This window comes from Neoarius graeffei, chromosome 4 (genome assembly GCF_027579695.1).
Source record: "Neoarius graeffei isolate fNeoGra1 chromosome 4, fNeoGra1.pri, whole genome shotgun sequence".
Taxonomy (NCBI): domain Eukaryota; kingdom Metazoa; phylum Chordata; class Actinopteri; order Siluriformes; family Ariidae; genus Neoarius; species Neoarius graeffei.
Window position 1 is genome coordinate 51,924,755 of NC_083572.1, and position 19,056 is coordinate 51,943,810.

Below are 19,056 nucleotides of genomic sequence, written 5' to 3' on the forward strand. Positions count from 1 at the left end.
AAGTTAATTAATGCAATTTATTGCCTTCTTAATGTGTTTGAGATCAAACAGTACATAATAAAAATACAGTAAATAGCCCTATTCCACAACTGTAGTAATCCATATTATGTCAAGAAGTGCTCAACTAAGTAAAGAGAAACGACATCCTCAAATCAGAAAAAAATCGGGACGGTACTGAAAATGCAAATAAAAAAGAAAGCGGTAATTTCTAAGTTTACTTTGACTTGTATTTCATTGCATTTCTATCTATACCTCTTTATTGCATATTCATATTCCAATAGGCCTGTTAACTTTTACATGCATTGCACTTTTACACTAATTTGCACTTCTGTTTAGATGCCAGCTGCATTTTGTTAAGTACTTATTCAGTGGCAGTAAAGTTGAATCTTATCTTATTGAATCTAAAAAAGAAAGTGGTCAGTGTCTCGTCTAAAATTGGCCATACTGTTTTGCACTTGCTTTGGAATGAATGGTGTTAATGTTTTGAATATTTCCTATGACTGTCTTTCTGAGAAAGAAGATTCTTCTCGGGAGTTTTTTGGATGTTTGAAAAAAAAATTAATGAACGTTACCAAAGTAAAACTGAAAGAGAGGTGTGTTCAGTCAGCTTCATACACCCTTGGGAATTCCTGCAAGATGCACAGCAGAACAGCTCTGAAAATTCCCCTAAAACGCATTCAGTTGGAAGATGATGTATGCTGGAATTTTGGTAACGGAGGTGTTTTTGATGGTTTATTTCAAAGTAAAGATCTTTGAAATGTTAATTCATGTTAAAGTCCTCATTAAATCTTTTTTTTAATTTAAGCTACAGTCTATATGTTTGCCAAAACATAGAGATGTTTGGGGTGGTGTAGTGGTTAGCACTGTCACCTCACAGCAAGAAGGTTCTGGGTTCGAGCCCAGTGGCTGACAGGGGCCTTTCTGTGTGGAGTTTGCATGTTCTCCCCGTGTCTGCATGGGTTTCCTCTGGGTGCTCTGGTTTCCCCTACAGTCCAAAGGCATGTGGTATGGTTAACATGAAGTGCTCTTGAGCAAGGCACCTAACTCCCAACTGCTCCCTGGGTGCTGTAGTATAGCTGTCCACTGCTCTGGGTATGTGTGTGTGCTCATTGTTCACTCGTGTGTGTGTGTGTGTGTGTGCATGCATGTGTTTACTGCTTCAGATGGGTTAAATGCAGTGGATGAATTTAACTGTCACAAATAAAAGCTGCTTCTTCTTCTTCAAAACTTCTGAAAGGCAGCATTGCTGAGGGCAGATCTACCACTTACAAGGTGTGTTTGGACATATTCCTATTGTTACTGTTAACAAATGAGCTAATACTAACTGTACATCAGTAAGCATAGTATTTATATAATACAGAGAATTTTATTTGTATTCAATGTACAATCATAAATACATATTCATAAAATGCTCATCCTAAGCATTGCAAAATAACATCTGTGAAATAAGATACCAGGGTAAAATTTTAACTGATCGATATTTCATCGTTGTACTTTCTCTTGCAAGTTAGAAATTCAAATCAAACTAAATGACATATTCACGGAAAATAACTGCTGACTAAAAGAGCATTCCGGCATTGTCATATTGTCGTGGTTTGTAGTATTTTCTAGGATGGTATTGCACCTCAATTTTCTATCATGTATTTTATGATTTTTTTTAATGTCCATCAATTTTCTGCCAACACCCAGGATGTGTTACACTTACATGACGTACAATCAACAGGAAATCTCATGGCAAGCACTTGATCCTGACTAGTAGCTAGCATTAGTCATATAGTGCTTGCACCTCATACTGTTCATTTCATTTCAATACTAGCAGAGTGCAGCGTACCTGAGAACTAATTAAGGTGCCGTTTTCTACAACTTTCTACAGAAAGGACTTTGAAAGGACTAAAATTGTTAGCAGCTAAAGGAAACGTTAACACGGTCGAGGAAAAATTATGGATATTTACATCGATAGATCTGTAGCAAAAACTTCAGCAGACTGAGAAACTGAATCTAAAAAGCTTTTGGGATATCCACCATGTAAAATTCTGGAGAACTACATTTCCATCTATATTCCAGACAAAAAAGGGCAAGTTACTGATTCTCTCAGCGTCAAGACAAATGAGAAGTCAAACTGAGGTAAAATAGCAAACTAACCTAACTGTATCTGCCAAGCTAACTTGTTGTAGTTAGGTCTAGGGCTTTAACATTATCACTTGTTAAATGTACCCACTACAAATCATCGTTTTCTCTGTGGGGGTTCTTGTTTGAGCTAGCGCTCCATCTTGAACATGTACATCTGCATGTCGCTATGCAACGGGAACTAAAAAGAAAGCTCATCTGACGAATTTCTGTCGAATAAGTAATTCGGGTTTGCTATTGCTAACGATGGCCAGATATTTGGATTCTTAGCAGAAGCCTTTATTCGCTCTGCGTTAGCTAAGGAAGCTAGTGCCTTTCCCCAAATTCAAAACTGGCTGTAGATACTAACTTGCAAGATAATATATTTTGTTAGCAATCCTTTAAATTTAAAGGTAATATCTTTCTCCTAACTTCTTACTAGTTATATGATCGTCAGAAATCATTATTGTAACTAACAATCACCACCCCTTTAAAACACACTGATATGATGTAAAGAATCCGTGGAGGCTGATGAGTTGTCCAGAGGTTATGTCTGCCTCTTGGAAGAAGATTTGCTGATTGTCAGATCTAGTCGTCACTGATCACCGGGATGAACTGTAAGATCTTTTCTGATCACTTCATTCACTGAGAAAACATAAGAGAGAGGGGAAAAAAAACAACAACATATATGTGGATGTCTGGAAATATTCAACACATGGATCACGGCGTTGCTTAGAAGAATTGAAAATTCTGGCTTCACTGTGATCCACAGGCTTTATAATACTGATGATGATCCTTCAGCAGGGAGCAGCACTGAGTCATAGTCATGTTTAACACCCTGCAACCACCTGAGGCTTTGTTTTCTGTTGCTGAACAGAGATGTTAGTGGGCTAAAATTGGAAACTTTTCTACCTCTTCAGTCTAAAATTAGAACAAAGTCTGGCTCTAACAGGTACCACAGGGCCTTAAATAGAAGGCAAAGTGCTGACACTTCCACTCCCACGACAGCCAGTACAAGACTCTTACTGTCTTCTACAAAATGCTAAATATAATACCGATACTACCGATGCTCACCATACTACTGCTGGTTAAAGGCTTTTTCGAAATAAGCACATACACTTGGAGATCATAATCATTTGGCATGTCTATACTATACGTCTCAACGGGATGATAGTGTAACAGTGGATCGTGGTAAATCATAAACCACAAAAACAATGAAAAAAATGTCCTTTTTCACTCGGGGTTTGCTGGATTTTTTTTTTTCCCATGAAAAATCAATAGTCCTCTCATGCCTGCTCTGATCATTACACTGACAGAACTCGAGGCTGAACTAGCTTTAGCAGTAACTATTTAAAGCACTGACCTACATGGCGCAGGCTGTGAAGGGGGTCACGGTTTACACTAAGCTTTAGGACGTACTATAGAAAGGAATTATCAATAAACAAGGCATCAGCTGCGACAGCAGTTTTGCCATGTGACTCTGTGCAGGAAATAAGTTTTCATCGTGGTATCTTTTTATCGTGTATGGGTTACAGCGGATTTTGAAAAACATAATATTTTTTTCTTGTATATACCTGGCACAACAACTATCCATTTCCCGTGCTACCAGATTAACTTATTCACAATCGTGCAACAATTTGAAGCCCAGCACTAGCATTCTGGGAGCTAAACCCATAACCCTTTTTATTACTAGAATACCGGAGGAGCTTAACTTCTGAAGTTTACACTATACCCGCCATAATGACGAGTGTTAAAATAACCAAATTAACCTCCTCACCATCATCCAGGTAAGCTTGGTCCAGATTCTCCTGCTTGACTCGTACAGGACTGCTAGTTCTCTGATGCTCCACAGGCTGCTGCTGATTGTAGCTCTGCACTGGAGGAGCTGCTTTCTGCCCAAAGCTTCTCTGATTGGCCACATCCAGGCCTGGAAACACAGAGACCCCAGCCTGGTAGTTGTGCCCAGCTATGATGTGCTGGTAACTGTTGGGTTTCAGATGAGAACCTGGATTTGGCCCAATGGCAGGTACCTGACCTGAGCAGATGGGCTGCACTGCAGATGCAGCCGGGTGATCCATGAGAGGCTGGTAGTGGGCAGGGCTGCTGCTGAGGCCTTCCACCTGGCTCTGGTAGAGGGCTGATGGCTGATGGAGCTGGTACTCCGAGGCTGGTGGGTACAGGGTAGGGCTGCTGGTCCTCTGGGAAACCTGGCATGGTATAGCAGAGCAGCTGCTAGGGAGCTGGGCAGTGTGATGGCATGATTGTGGAGACACACCTAAGACCTGGGAGACACCACAGCCAAGCTGTCCATACTGATACTCATCCACCGGCTCGGCCTTGATCAGTGGAACTGGAAGAAAAACAATATGGGTTTAACATTAAAAAAACCAAGAGCTGTATTAATATGTCATTGTTAGTGATATTTATTACATGCTACTTAGATAATAATCAGAACACACAACCCCTTCTAGAAAAATTCAACTCCAGGGGCTATGATTGGTGCAGGTACAAGTATAAAATTAGCTGGACAGTCCAGGGGTATTGTTAATTTAACTGAGCATAAACCCAGGCACACGTTCTCATCCAGTTTCAGGGCCAGAATGAACACATACTGCATACAGACACTGGCTGAGTGGCGGAACAGCGTCATCAAAATCTGCCACAAAGTGGTACCAACTTTGTACTCTTCAAACAGCCTCTTAACAAGACATGGTTAGACGGCCAACTTTCTTGAAGCCATCTTAAGCCCTGTCCTCATTCTTACAACCCTTCCACTCGCCACACTTCGACATGAATAGGAGACTTCACCCATTTAACTTGTACAACTGACTGAAATAGTTTCTGCAACAAATAAGAACAAACAGTTCTAGCACATGTGGTTACTCCATGTTAATGCAGAATTTAGGCTGGTAAAGTACACACGGACACTGTATATTTATTGGAATATCAATAAAATGTCTATAATGAATTTAATCATGTGCGTGTAAGGAAATACCCACAAAAGTGCATGAAAAGACAGAAAACACATTTGTTGTGTCAGCAACATGGTTATTTCTATCAGTGCATGTGACTGGATATTATCAGTAAAATGGTGCTGAGCTAAGCTGCAGTACACTGGGATGAGCAGATCAGACTTGATTAGAACAGCACAACTAACCTCAGTTGGTAATGTTTGTATCTGGGTAATGCGTTTCTTCTAATCCCACCCTTTTTTTTTTTAAATAATTACAGCAATTACAGTTCTTGAACTATTCCTGAACTATAGGGTTTCCAAAAGCCTCTTAAGGCCAAGAGAGTCTTTAATTACCTCTTAAGATCCATCGTCAAGCTAATGTGGTTTTCCCGAGCAACATCGTAGCCAAAGTAGTCCTTTAGTTTGCTCGGAATTTACGAGAGACCCGGACCACTCGTTCAAAACAAAGAGCGACTCGCTCACAGCCGAATACACGGAATGCGCTGCGCCGCAGAGGGACTCTCAGTCAATCTGCTGCTGGTGTTAAACTACTTTTCTTGTGCATTGCAAGCATATCGAGTTAATTATTAAATAAATATTTTAAAAACATTATGAATATATTTCAATATGTTATGGAATCACGTATGGATCTCGGAATGTCACATTGATATCGGCACATTTTAATCAAATGTAACTCCATTAGGTGAGTGATTAACTAATTTAGTGTCATAAATGAGACATATTTCTGCACCTCTAACATTGTGGGGGTGTGTGAGAGAGAGGTTTTGATCTGTGTGTACCTAAGGAGGTTGAATTGACCTCCTTTTATATATATATATATATATATATATATATATATATATATATATATATATATTCCCCAACGTATGTGCAGTATTTACTTTCACCATTAGGTTAGTTTCTTACATAACTTACCTTATTTCTACTGTTAGAATGCGAACCATCAAGGCACTGGCTTTTGCTTTTTCTATTCCCCTGATGTAACTTACAGTATGTCTATTGTTTTATTAGGCACTGTTTTTTTGGCATTTATTTCTTGCACAGTTCTTATTACGTACTTTTTTCCCCTCCCCTCCAGCTTGTATTGTTGTATTTTAACTTGTACTGTATTGTTATGGGCGGCACGGTGGTGTAGTGGTTAGCACTGTCGCCTCACAGCAAGAAGGTCCTGGGTTCGAGCCCAGTGGCCGACGAGGGCCTTTCTGTGTGGAGTTTCCCTGTGTTTGCATGGGTTTCCTCCGGGTGCTCCGGTTTCCCCCACAGTTCAAAGGCATGCAGGTTAGGTTAACCGGTGGGTCGAAATTGACCATAGGTGTGAATGTAAGTGTGGCTGGTTGTGTGTCTCTGTGTCTCAGCCCTGCGATGACCTGGCGACTTGTCCAGGGTGTACCCCGCCCTTCACCCATAGTCAGCCGGGATAGGCACAGGATAAGTGGTTATGGATAATGGGTGGAGATGAGGTCAATTCAACCTCCTTAGGTACACACAGATTAAAACCTACCTCTCTCTCTTTTTTGCCCGCTTGGTATTGTGGATAACAGTTGAAATAATCCTGACTGTATGTTTGAGTAACAGTGAAATGATCGGGCACGGGGAACACATTTACTTAGTTATTTAGTTTATTATTTGTTCATTCTTTCGTGTGACCGTTTATTCATTTAATTAAAAAAAAAGCCACACTCTTGGAATAAAAAATAAATATTGCCCAAAAATGTAAAATAGTTTCAATTATTAATTACCACATTATATATGTAATGTTTAACGACAATACGATATTTTAACATATTTGAAACACTTTATATTTCATTGTTTTTTGGTAAAAAACGAACGCCATGTGACCTCCTTGATTGGATTTAACAACTACTCATGCCTATATCGGGGACGCGCATTGCAAAGAAGCTCTTCGTAATGTTGCTATTAAGACTCCTTCTGACGAGTGAGTTCGGGAAAACCGTGTACAGAGATAACGTTCGTTGCTGAAGAGAGTCTCTCAACTCGCTCTTTAGCCCTAAAGGGCAACGTTATTGGGAAACCTACGCCAGTTCTTGAACACGGCTGTTCAAGAAAATTCCAGGACTATATGCCTGCCACAACAAATTCCATGATATCTGCAATGACCATTGTTGTTTTCTCCAAACATGGCAACCTTTTTTTGTTTGTTTGTTTTTTTAACTGAACCAAATAACTTTTTTGCTATTATGTGCTCCGTGTTGAGTTTTGAGGACACTGGGCAATAGAGAAAAGCAGTTACCTGGGAGAGGCATGTAGGTGAAGTGTTGTGGCTGACTATGCTTACTCTTCCCGTTCACCACATAGAAGTTGACTTTGGCTGGGTGGTAGATGTTGGGGTCTCGATATGGAGGAATTTCCACATACAGCATGTTCTATGAAGGACACAATATCCATTCAGCTTTAAAAATGGCTTTCCAGCCCAAAATCAGTCTATATGCTATTTAATTCACCACACAACGCCTTACTGCTTGACTTTTTTCTCTGTTGACTGTAGCTTCCATTTCCCATACTTCCAAGCCATCTGTCAGAAGAAATAACAAAGGCTTTAGAAAACGCTTTGTAATTTAGAGTAACAGCATGTTTTCGACACATGACTCACAACACTGAATGCTTTACTGTAATTTTTCCATTGCTGCTCCTCCGGTGCAAACCACATCACTTTTCTCGGACATCTTTCTCACTAATAAACATGTTCAATGGTTGATTTTTTTTTTTTTCAGCACTGCAACAAACTCGACTCCCACTGCATTTCCATGACTCTGGTGCACAGGCAAGTAAGCAGCGAGTCCCTTTCAAGTTCGGTTTGTAAAGCATGCCCTCCCCTCACACCTCTGTTGGCTGCCTACGCACTCTGAGTAGAGGAAAGGAAAGAGAAGACTGCTTGTAGATTGTATCGTTGCAAAGCTTAACCACATCCGCTCGCTCCACACTGCACACCTCAATGGAAAATATTTCTACATTTACCAATAAGTTAAAAACTTCGTGGTGTGTTGGTAACATGTCAGTAAGGCTCTTTACACCGTCTGTCTTTGTGGTCTGAAATAACAGTTGGCCTGCTGTTAAATTTACAATGTGGTGTACAGTATATGCCTATTATTTATCGTATTTTACAAAAGAGCATGCCGTCACTTTTTAATATTATTTGGTGAGGAGTAGAAAAACAAAATGAGAGAGAAATGTCTCGACTTACTAATAGTAAAGAACTGACTTGGTTCAGTGCAAGAGGAATTACAGACTTTTACAGCTTGTTTGATCGAATAAAAAGAAAGTTTGGAAGGTCTGCTTCTTTGGATTGAATAACAGCGTGTGGAAACTGAAGTTTCTCTATAAACACTGACAAACTGACTTGTGGTGTGCGTGTGCACGCTGCTGCTTTGCAAGCTTGTTATCTATTTCCCGTTCTTACTCTGATGCACCAGAACTGTGCTGACCAGACCAGACTACAGTATAAAATGCAAACTCACAGACTGTCTCCTCATATGCAAACCAAGTCAATACACCTCCAAAACCAAATCACATGCTAATGTTACCTGCCAGCAGAGTACACTGCCCTGGAGGCTGAAACATTTAAACAACCCTGGTACGACTAATGACTTATGAGTAACGAGGAGTTGTTTTGTAACTAAATTATACACCTTGGGTTTTCTCAGTGAACACCACCCTGGACTCAGAGGTGAAGTTTTGACCAGTCAGGATCATCTGCAGTCCTCCCAGCACCGAGCAATGGTCCAAATCCTGCCTCTCCACGCCTGGAGATTCCCGGACAGATCTCTGAGCTACAATGGCAAAAAGAAAGAAGAAAAAAACCCCAACAACGACACATACACCTTGTAACCATAGCTTCCTGTCACCTGCTTACTCATTATGATCTATCTGGATCAAAATGAATCATGTAATTTCAATCTAATGTGAAACAAAAATGAGAAGGGTCCCCCCTCCAACATAAAACTATGCATTGGCTCAGCTTCCATAATAAATATTATATTGTAAAAATGATCCTGATCTGTACAGTGAATCAAATCATGATAATGGACGACTAACTAGTGAATTGAATCAAGTACCATGGAGAAAATCAAATAAAGCTCACAATAATCAGAAACAGAACTCATTAACTGAATAACTGTATTTAATAACTGGATAAAAAATAAATATATACATACATATATATAACTTTTATGTTACAGGCTACTGACATAACAGCATTTTTACAATCCACATTTTGTTGGATTTGTTGGATGTCCACATATTAAAGGTGCAGTATGTAATGTTTCAATGGGTTTCAGGGCCTGTAATAGGCATAGTATTTTAGTGATACCATAGAAAAAAAATTAAATACACTAGTTTCTCAGGTTTTTTTTTTTGGCCCAAACAGAGTTGTTTTGTGGCAGCACGGTGGTGTAGTGGTTAGCGCTGTCGCCTCACAGCAAGAAGGTCCGGGTTCGAGCCCCGTGGCCGGCGAGGGCCTTTCTGTGTGGAGTTTGCATGTTCTCCCCGTGTCCGCGTGGGTTTCCTCCGGGTGCTCCGGTTTCCCCCACAGTCCAAAGACATGCAGGTTAGGTTAACTGGTGACTCTAAATTGACCGTAGGTGTGAATGTGAGTGTGAATGGTTGTCTGTGTCTATGTGTCAGCCCTGTGATGACCTGGCGACTTGTCCAGGGTGTACCCCGCATTTCGCCCGTAGTCAGCTGGGATAGGCTCCAGCTTGCCTGCGACCCTGTAGAACAGGATAAAGCGGCTAGAGATAATGAGATGAGATGAGAGCTGTTTTGTCCCTTTCCTTTTACAGCTAACCAGAGGAGAAAAAAAAGTCCGTCAGTGTTTATTTCAGTTCACCTCTCAGGCAGCAGAGGGCTCTAAAATTACAAACGGCTTCTCAAAGATTCCTCTTATAATTAGTCAAAAGGAAAGTCGTAAGCTAAAAAGTGCGTCCTGTCATTGTTGCGGCAGATTAAGCAATGGTACTTACAGCACTCGATGGGATGTGAGGCCGCTTGGAGAGAAAGCCACTGGCCTCCAGGCTGAGGCACGTGGACACGAAAGACCAGCCGCACACGCGTGTTCTTCCGCCCCACGTCTGTCTCACCTTTCCGCAGTTCGATATCGGCGTTCTTCAGCTTCAGGATCCCAGCACAGTCCACACTGAGAGTGAAGGACCGGTTACACATGCATACAAACAATACTAAGCAATAAAGTAACATGATGATCGTTATTTTGACTGCATTTTATCATAAGATCTTTAAAATGCTCATTATAAACAGTTTGTTAGATTAAATACTACATGGTGCAGTGATCTGGCTCTCGAATGATATCGGTTTGCCAGTCAAGATTCAAGATTAATCCAAGCATAATACTTTCTCCCTGTAAGAAATCTTTCTTTTTTTTCTTTTTTACAAAAACATCCAAACATGCCATTTTAGCAAAATAGCGTCAACATAGGTTTTTTTTTTTTGATTAGCCGGTTTTCTCACACTGCCCGCATGTTGTCTTTAGGTTCCAGTGGCAGCTCCAGAACCTTGGTTCCGTTCACCATTCTCTCATGGCTGCTGGTGGTGACGGTTTTGCCGGTGATACGATGGACCTGGTAAAAGGCATGCGGCCTCACGGCTCTCTCGTCAGCTGTTCCGATGAAGACCTGCAGTGCCAGAGCTTCTCGCCCACTGTACCCGTGCAACTGCGCCCACAAATTGGGTAAATGTTATACTTTGCAGTTCAGATCATCACTTGGTTGATTACAAAGCATTTGTCAGTGAATTAATAAATGGACAAATCAATGTATGAAATGATCGAGATTGAACTTTTTTTTTACGTTAAACTAAAATGAATGCATTTAATGATTCATAAAAATGACAACATTTAAAGCTACTTGATAATATAAGAACAAAGCTATTGATTATTACATTTTTCATTTGTTGCTTGCTTTTTGTAAACACTGATTTATCCACTGCACCAGGGGATGAGAGATCTGCTGTCGATCATTTCACTGACTGATACAGAAGTTGTTATTGGTCAATGCTGGCAGACTTTCATTACCCATAATGCCATAGGTGAGTCTAAATAATGAACAAGACACATTGTGGTGATAATAATATCTAACTCGTCTTAGCCAGCTGTCTAGTGCTAACTTGTACTAGCCTGCATTATTAATTTCCTTCCCATTTGACCGCACCCACTTTTAGGATGACTGGTTACTACCGTATCTACCGCACCATCTTGCATCTCCATAGCGCTTGAAATGTTTTTTTTGTTTTGTTTTTGAAACCGGTAGGAAACTAGCCAGCTTGTGCTTTAAGGACACACTGCAATAACAAAATATGCCGCATAATCTCTCTGAATTCATTCTGAATTATTAATATTTCTGATCCTCACATTTCTTTAGATTGAAACACCAATTCTGTGTGTTTATTGTCTGGTGAGATATACTATGGAGCCCTTGTGATGCCAAGCAGAAGAAAATTAAACTGTTGTAGTGTATAATCGTGCATGATAAGACATTCCTCTTCTTCACAAGAATACTCAAATGAAAAGAAGGGAACGCATGTGCTGCAACTCTGCTCTGCAACGACAGGAAGATAACGTTTGGGAGTTCATGAGGCAAGGGTTCCAAAAAGCCCGGAAGTGTCGCTTAGAAATTTTCATTTCATTTAAAAACTAATGAAACAGCTTTCAAAGACAGTATATATTTTGAATGTCTGTATGTGCGGATTCTTACTCTAGAAATCACAGCAATATTCTCTTCCTTATGTAAACAGGAAGACTTTTAAAAGTATCGTAGATGAGTATCTGGTACTAATCTTCAAATTATTTTCCAAAAATGTGTGACATGCCCCGTCCATACTCTCTGATTATGTGTTCGGCGAGCACTAGTTTGTGTAAAGCCATTCTTCAGGCTGGATTTTAGGACGATCGTTTGCTTCTCTGAGTAACTCGGACATTTTCATACTCCGTTGTTTCGGTATGATGATGGTAATGATAATACACTACCGTTCAAAAGTTTGTGGTCACCCAGACAATTTTGTGTTTTCCATGAAAAGTCACACTTTTATTTACCACCATAAGTTGTGAAATGAATAGAAAATATAGTCGAGACATTTTTCTGGCCATTTTGAGCATTTAATCGACCCCACAAATGTGATGCTCCAGAAACTCAATCTGCTCAAAGGAAGGTCAGTTTTATAGCTTCTCTAAAGAGCTCAACTGTTTTCAGCAGTGCTAACATGATTGTACAAGGGTTTTCTAATCATCCATTAGCCTTCTGAGGCAATGAGCAAACACATTGTACCATTAGAACACTGGAGTGATAGTTGCTGGAAATGGGCCTCTATACACCTATGGAGATATTGCACCAAAAACCAGACATTTGCAGCTAGAATAGTCATTTACCACATTAGCAATGTATAGAGTGGATTTCTGATTAGTTTAAAGTGATCTTCATTGAAAAGAACAGTGCTTTTCTTTCAAAAATAAGGAAATTTCAAAGTGACCCCAAACTTTTGAACGGTAGTGTATGATTCTGCAACTTGTGTAACTTCAGCTAGCTTTTTTCAATGACAGCCACGATAACAATTTTTGGAATTACTGGCTACAGTTTTGGTCCATCTTCCCAGTACAGTGAAATAATAGATAAATAACAATGCAATCATTACATCAAGAAAAAATGATCATTTTCAGTCGTAGGCGTGCTGTTTGATTTAATATCATCTCAATAACCTCATTAGTTTTGGGTTTCGTGTATAAATATCAACTTGCTCATTGTTTATCTACAGCTTTCTCCGCTTAGTCAGTGTGCATATTTTTAATTACTGGTTCATTAACTGATTGATTACAATTTAATAATTAATTAGTCCTACATGGCCATTCCCTGAATCTACTCTACTCTACGTTCACTTGCAGGAAACAGTGAAAGAATGTGTTCTTCACACTCTACCGATAAGCACACATGCTACTGACTGACCTGTAAAGATCAGCGTAACTGCTAAATCCATTTTATTGAACAAATTACTTGGTGGATAAAGTGATGGTGAACTGAGGGACTGTTTTATGGGAAAGGAAACAGAGCGTGCTCAGTTATATAGCAGGAAGCTTCATTTCCATAAATGTGAGCAACAACAGAAAGAGAACACTGTCCCTTTCTTTGCTGTCTTGCATCATCTCATAAATCTTGACTCGCTCATCCTTCAGTCTTACAATTAATTTTTCTAAAATTCATTCGCGCCCACTCTAATTCCCCCGCACGTACACCTACGTAAACAGGTCAAAACTCACGCCCACTTGCAAAACACGTGCCCTCTTTACCTGAACCACAGGATGTCCTCCTGACACTGCTTTAACCGCTCCTCTGCTGCCTTCAGTCTCATAGTGGGCTCTGTGATGCTGTCTGGGCTGAACCACTATACTCAGCTCGTATTGCTCTGTGCTGCTGGGAAGCATCCACTCCAGAGCAGGCAGGGATGCCAACGACATGCTAAGAACCAACACACAGAAACTGTTACATTTGTAGATCTCAGAGATCATGGTATAGTAACAGGAAACAGCACACTAACATTCTTCAGGTTTGGAGTTTTCTACAACATAGTTATGTCAGTGGGTTTGTTTTTTTTTTTTTTTTTTTTTTCATAACATAATTGATTCAAGCATGAAGGTTCAATTTTCTGGATCAGTTTTACCCAACCAGAACATAAAGGTTGACGCTAATGCTTCTTTTAATCATTAATGCTCTAACAGACTCTGGTAATTGATTAATTTACCTGCGCATGGCTGTGGGCATCTGATTGGGCCAACCAATGGATGGCAAGACATATAGTGGTTCCATTACGGGTTCCCTCTTCACTTCAGGGAACACGGCATGCTCCGTTTGGCTGTAGACCAAGTACTCCTGATTAGGTCGTCCAATCTTTGTGGGCACTAGTTTAGCCAGGGGCCTGTTGAGGCTGTCTACAAATTCATCGAGGTTACTTGTTGGTCTACAAGGCTCAAGCAACTCTTCTCGCACTGCATGAGGAGATGGGCTTCGAGAGCGTGGGACAACCAGGGCAGGGTTCTGGTATTGCTCGTAAGTGCGTTTTCCCTGAGGAGAAGTGGAGCGCGAACCTGGCCGTGAGGAGGAGGAAGATGAAGGCCTGCAGTTCAGGAAAGTCTCCTCTGTGATGCTGGTGCGTGGAGATGTAGTTGGGGAAGTACGGGGCGAACCAGATGCATGGATGGCCTGGAGCCTCGGGCACAACTCAGCCACGGTCATTGCAGCTAAACCTGCACCTCCTGAAGCACTGGGAGAAACACAGGGCGAGGGCTGGGGTGAATACACCTCCGAGTGCCAGCTGGAGGAAGTGCTGCTTGCTGGGCTGAGGTTCTCCCGATACAGGATGTTCTGATACGGAGGCACAGCTAGACGCCGATTGATATCCACTGGTGCGGTTTGGACGTGCTCACGGTGCTGGTGGTGGAGCTCGGAGCAGGTGATCTCAATGCGAGGGCTAGCCTGGGATGAGAGTGAATGACTGAGAAGATCTCGCAGATCAGGGTGATGACAGGTCAGGAGGTCCTCAGAAGATGGAGGATTATAGGAAGGCTGATGGAGGGACAGCTCGCTGTATATGGCGTGGGCCTGGTCACTATTGGACGTGCTTGGATGAGCATCGAGGTGTGACAGAGCGCCAAGCTCATCTGCTAAGGAAAAGGAGCGACATGGAAATGAAATGGGTTCGTGTTGCAAGACGGAGAGAAGGAAAAGCAGGTCACCGTTGTTAAGAAGGCAAACTTTGGTCGCGCCATTTTAAAGCAAGCGCATGCTCTGTTCAGTTTTACGGCAACGAAAATAACAAGTCCCTCAAAATAATTCGAGATCTTTCAGACCAGTTTAGTGTTGGTGTGGTTTTATGATTACCTTCTGAATTCATCCATATTTGAACGCAAACAAATAGGACTAATATCAAATAATATTGATAATTCTAGAGTAAGATGAATTAAAGCACAACACAAACACAAATATAGTGAACAACAAAACCAGCTTCCAAACAAGATATGCACTGCCTGGTTTTAATGGTCCATTATTATTGTAAACAGGAGATGCAGAGGAAGTTTACTGACCCTGGTCATCGTGTGGAGTGTCATTTCCAGTTTGTCCATAAAGAAACAGAGGGAAAGGAAAGTCCAGCTCGTCCTGGCCGCCTGCAGCAGCGAAGACCACAGAATTATTTTCACAATCACTATTCATTGAGGAACAGGTTTCGTCCTTTTTAACCCGGTTGAAATGCTCCTAAACCTAACTATAACGGAAATAATAATAACAATAATAATAACAATAATAATTAAAAATAAAAAGACAGGAAAAGTTCCGCACTGGTTACAGAATCAGCCGACAGGTCTTAACTATAACCTTTCACAAGTGAAGAATAACAGACAGACAGATGTGGGTCGGTGACACGCAGATGTGAATGAGTGCACGCAAAGAGCGCGAGCTGTTCAGAGACACCGGGGACTTCCTGTTTTAGAAGAAACCCCTCAGAAAACGAGTGAACTGTTTCACAACCAGCTTTTAGTGAAGTCGCTTCATCTCACACTGAGAAGGCACAGAGAGACAACCTGGAACTGAAATAAATTTGTTCGGAGAAAAACATCCCTCATCATATTTTATTCAAAAACCCACGTGCCACTATTATTATTATTATTATTAGCACCTCTGCATGTGGTGCTTGAAAGTTTGTGAACCCTTTAAAATTTTTCTAGATTTTCACACAAGTCCTAAAGAGAACCCAGTTAAACAAATCTCATCTCATCTCATTATCTGTAGCCGCTTTATCCTGTTCTACAGGGTCGCAGGCAAGCTGGAGCCTATCCCAGCTGACTACAGGCGAAAGGCGGGGTACACCCTGGACAAGTCGCCAGGTCATCACAGGGCTGACACATAGACACACACAACCATTCACACCTACGGTCAATTTAGAGTCACCAGTTAACCTAACCTGCATGTCTTTGGACTGTGGGGGAAACCGGAGCACCCGGAGGAAACCCACGCGGACACGGGGAGAACATGCAAACTCCACACAGAAAGGCCCTCGCCGGCCCCGGGGCTCGAACCCAGGACCTTCTTGCTGTGAGGCGACAGCGCTAACCACTACACCACCGTGCCGCCCAGTTAAACAAATGAGACAAAAAAAATTATACTTGGTCATTTATTTTTACTGAGGAAAATGATCCAATATTACATATCTCTGAGTGGCAAAAGTATGTGAACTTTTGCTTTCAGTATCTGGAATAGGGTGCATCAGTTGCCCTCACTTTCATAAAATCTGATGCATTTTTGTTTGGGGGTTCGAGCCCCGTGGCCGGCGAGGGCCTTTCTGTGTGGAGTTTGCATGTTCTCCCCATGTCCGCACGGGTTTCCTCCGGGTGCTCCGGTTTCCCCCACAGTCCAAAGACATGCAGGTTAGGCTAACTGGTGACTCTAAATTGACCGTAGGTGTGAATGTGAGTGTGAATGGTTGTCTGTGTCTATGTGTCAGCCCTGTGATGACCTGGCGACTTGTCCAGGGTGTACCCCGCCTTTCGCCCGTAGTCAGCTGGGATAGGCTGTAGCTTGCCTGCGACCCTGTAGAACAGGATAAAGCAGCTAGAGATAATGAGATAAGATGAGATTTTTGTTTGGGTGTTCCTTTTCACCAATAAAGACATCCTGTAAAATGTTTTGACCATATTCAAAGGTCTAATGGTGGCACCATGAGGTTCATTTTTTGCCCAAAAACGCTTATTTTATGTTTTCGCGTAAGGTTTGAATCACAATGTTGGACTTGTCTGTGAAGATTCTCAATCATCCAGGTCATAGTAAACTGTGGGTGGTAGAAATGGGCAACTGGACTTGCTTGAAGATTCTTGAAAACGTTTCTGATACTCCCTATTAGTCAGACAGAACTGACGAAGCCTTTCGGACGAGAGGTGAAACGTTTTCAAGAATCTTCAAGCAAGTCCAGTTGCCCATTTCTACCACCTACAGTTTACAATGTTGGACTCCATTTATCGATTTCTTGTGACCCAGAGATCATGTTAAGAACCTTTGCAAGGGATTGAGAAGCATTAATGTGATTCATAATGCATTTGTATTGTTTAAAAGTAGTTGAACAATGATTCAATGAACAGCTAAAACTCAAACTTGTGCTTGATCATATATTTAGAATATGTACTAAAAATGTGTATCTAAGATATTTGGTATACTCTATAAGGTGCCATAATGTTTCATGAAAAGTGATCAAAATTTTGTCATAAAAGTCATAAAATAGCAGCTTTTTCCATAACTTTGAGCTCCTGGTGCCACCATTAAACTTTTGAATTTTGTCAAAATATTTCACCCAGTGTGTTTTCTTACCAAAAGGAACATAAAAACAAAAATGCATCATGATCGGAGGAACTTTTCATTTTTAGGGGGCAACTGATGCACCCTAGTATCTGGTGTGACCCGCTTGTGCAGCAACTAAACGTTTCTGGTAACTGTTGATCAGTCCTGCACACCGGCTTGGAGGAATTTTAGCCCATTCCTCCGTACAGAACAGCTTCAACTCTGGGATGTTGGTGGGTTTCATGACATGAACTGCTCGCTTCAGGTCCTTCCACAACATTTCGATTGGATTAAGGTCAGGACTTTGACTTGGCCATTCCAAAACATTAACTTTATTCTTCTTTAACCATTCTTTGGTAGAACGACTTGTGTGCTTAGGGTCGTCATCTTGGTGCATGACCCACCTTCTCTTGAGATTCCGTTCATGGACAGATGTCCTGACATTTTCCTTTAGAATTCGCTGGTATAATTCAGAATTCATTGTTCCATCAATGATGGCAAGCCGTCCTGGCCCAGATGCAGCAAAACAAACCCAAACCGTGATACTACCACCACCCTGTTTCACAGATGGGATAAGGTTCTTATGCTGGAATGCAGTGTGTTCCTTTCTCCAAACATAACGCTTCACATTTAAACCAAAAAGCTCTATTTTGGTCTCATCCATCCACAAAACATTTTTCCAATAGCCTTCTGGTTTGTCCATGTGATCTTTAGCAAACTGCAGACGAGCAGCAATGTTCTTTTTGGAGAGCAGTGGCTTTCTCCTTGCAATCCTGCCATGCACACCATTGTTGTTCAGTGTTCTCCTGATGGTGGACTCATGAACATTAACATTAGCCAATGTGAGAGAGGCCTTCAGTTGCTTAGAAGTTACCCTGGGGTCCTTTGTGACCTCGCCGACTATTGCACGCCTTGCTCTTGGAGTGATCTTTGTTGGTCGACCACTCCTGGGGAGGGTAACAATGGTCTTGAATTTCCTCCATTTGTACACAATCTGTCTGACTGTGGATTGGTGGAGTCCAAACTCTTTAGAGATGGTTTTGTAACCTTTTCCAGCCTGATGAGCATCAACAACGCTTTTTCTGAGGTCCTCAGAAATCTCCTTTGTTCATGCCATGGTACACTTCCACAAACATGTGTCGTGAAGATCAGACTTTGATAGATCCCTGTTCTTTAAATAAAACAGGGTGCTCACTCACACCTGATTGTCATCCCATTGACTGAAAACACCTGACTCTAATTTCACCTTCAAATTAACTGCTAATCCTAGAAGTTCATGCACTTTTGCCACTCACAGATATGTAATATTGGATCATGTTCCTCAATAAATAAATGACTAAGTATAATATTTTTCTCTCATTTGTTTAACTGGGTTCTCTTTATCTACTTTTAGGACTTGTGTGAAAATCTGATGTTTTAGGGTCATATTTATGAAGAAATCTAGAAAATTCTAAAGGGTTCACAAACTTTCAAGCACCACTGTACTTTGAAGAATCTAAAATATGAAACATATTTTGTTTTATTAACACTTGTTTGTCACATAATTCCATATATGCTGGATGTCGATAATTGTGGAACAGTGTCGATAACTGTGGACAAAGGTGTCAATAATTGTGGAATAGTGTCACATGATCTGAT

The 19,056-nt window shown here is 41.1% G+C and overlaps 1 protein-coding gene across 2 annotated transcripts; it reads right to left on the reverse strand.

Moving 5' to 3' along the window:
- Nucleotides 1-1,346: 1,346 nt before the first annotated feature.
- Nucleotides 1,347-15,577, reverse strand: LOC132885070 (nuclear factor of activated T-cells, cytoplasmic 2). 2 transcript variants are annotated; one of them, XM_060919346.1, is made up of 10 exons: nucleotides 15,177-15,577; nucleotides 13,838-14,756; nucleotides 13,386-13,554; nucleotides 10,562-10,764; nucleotides 10,060-10,232; nucleotides 8,728-8,868; nucleotides 7,558-7,613; nucleotides 7,332-7,464; nucleotides 3,884-4,456; nucleotides 1,347-2,751 (listed from the first exon to the last, which is right to left on the reverse strand). In XM_060919346.1, the coding sequence occupies exons 1-10, from the start codon at nucleotides 15,301-15,303 to the stop codon at nucleotides 2,702-2,704; spliced, it is 2,544 nt and encodes an 847-aa protein (XP_060775329.1). In that variant the 5' UTR covers nucleotides 15,304-15,577; the 3' UTR covers nucleotides 1,347-2,701. The 2 variants fall into 2 exon arrangements, with proteins under 2 accessions (XP_060775329.1, XP_060775330.1); XM_060919347.1 differs by having other exon boundaries at nucleotides 13,838-14,753; nucleotides 15,177-15,576.
- Between the last annotated feature and the right edge of the window lie 3,479 nt (nucleotides 15,578-19,056).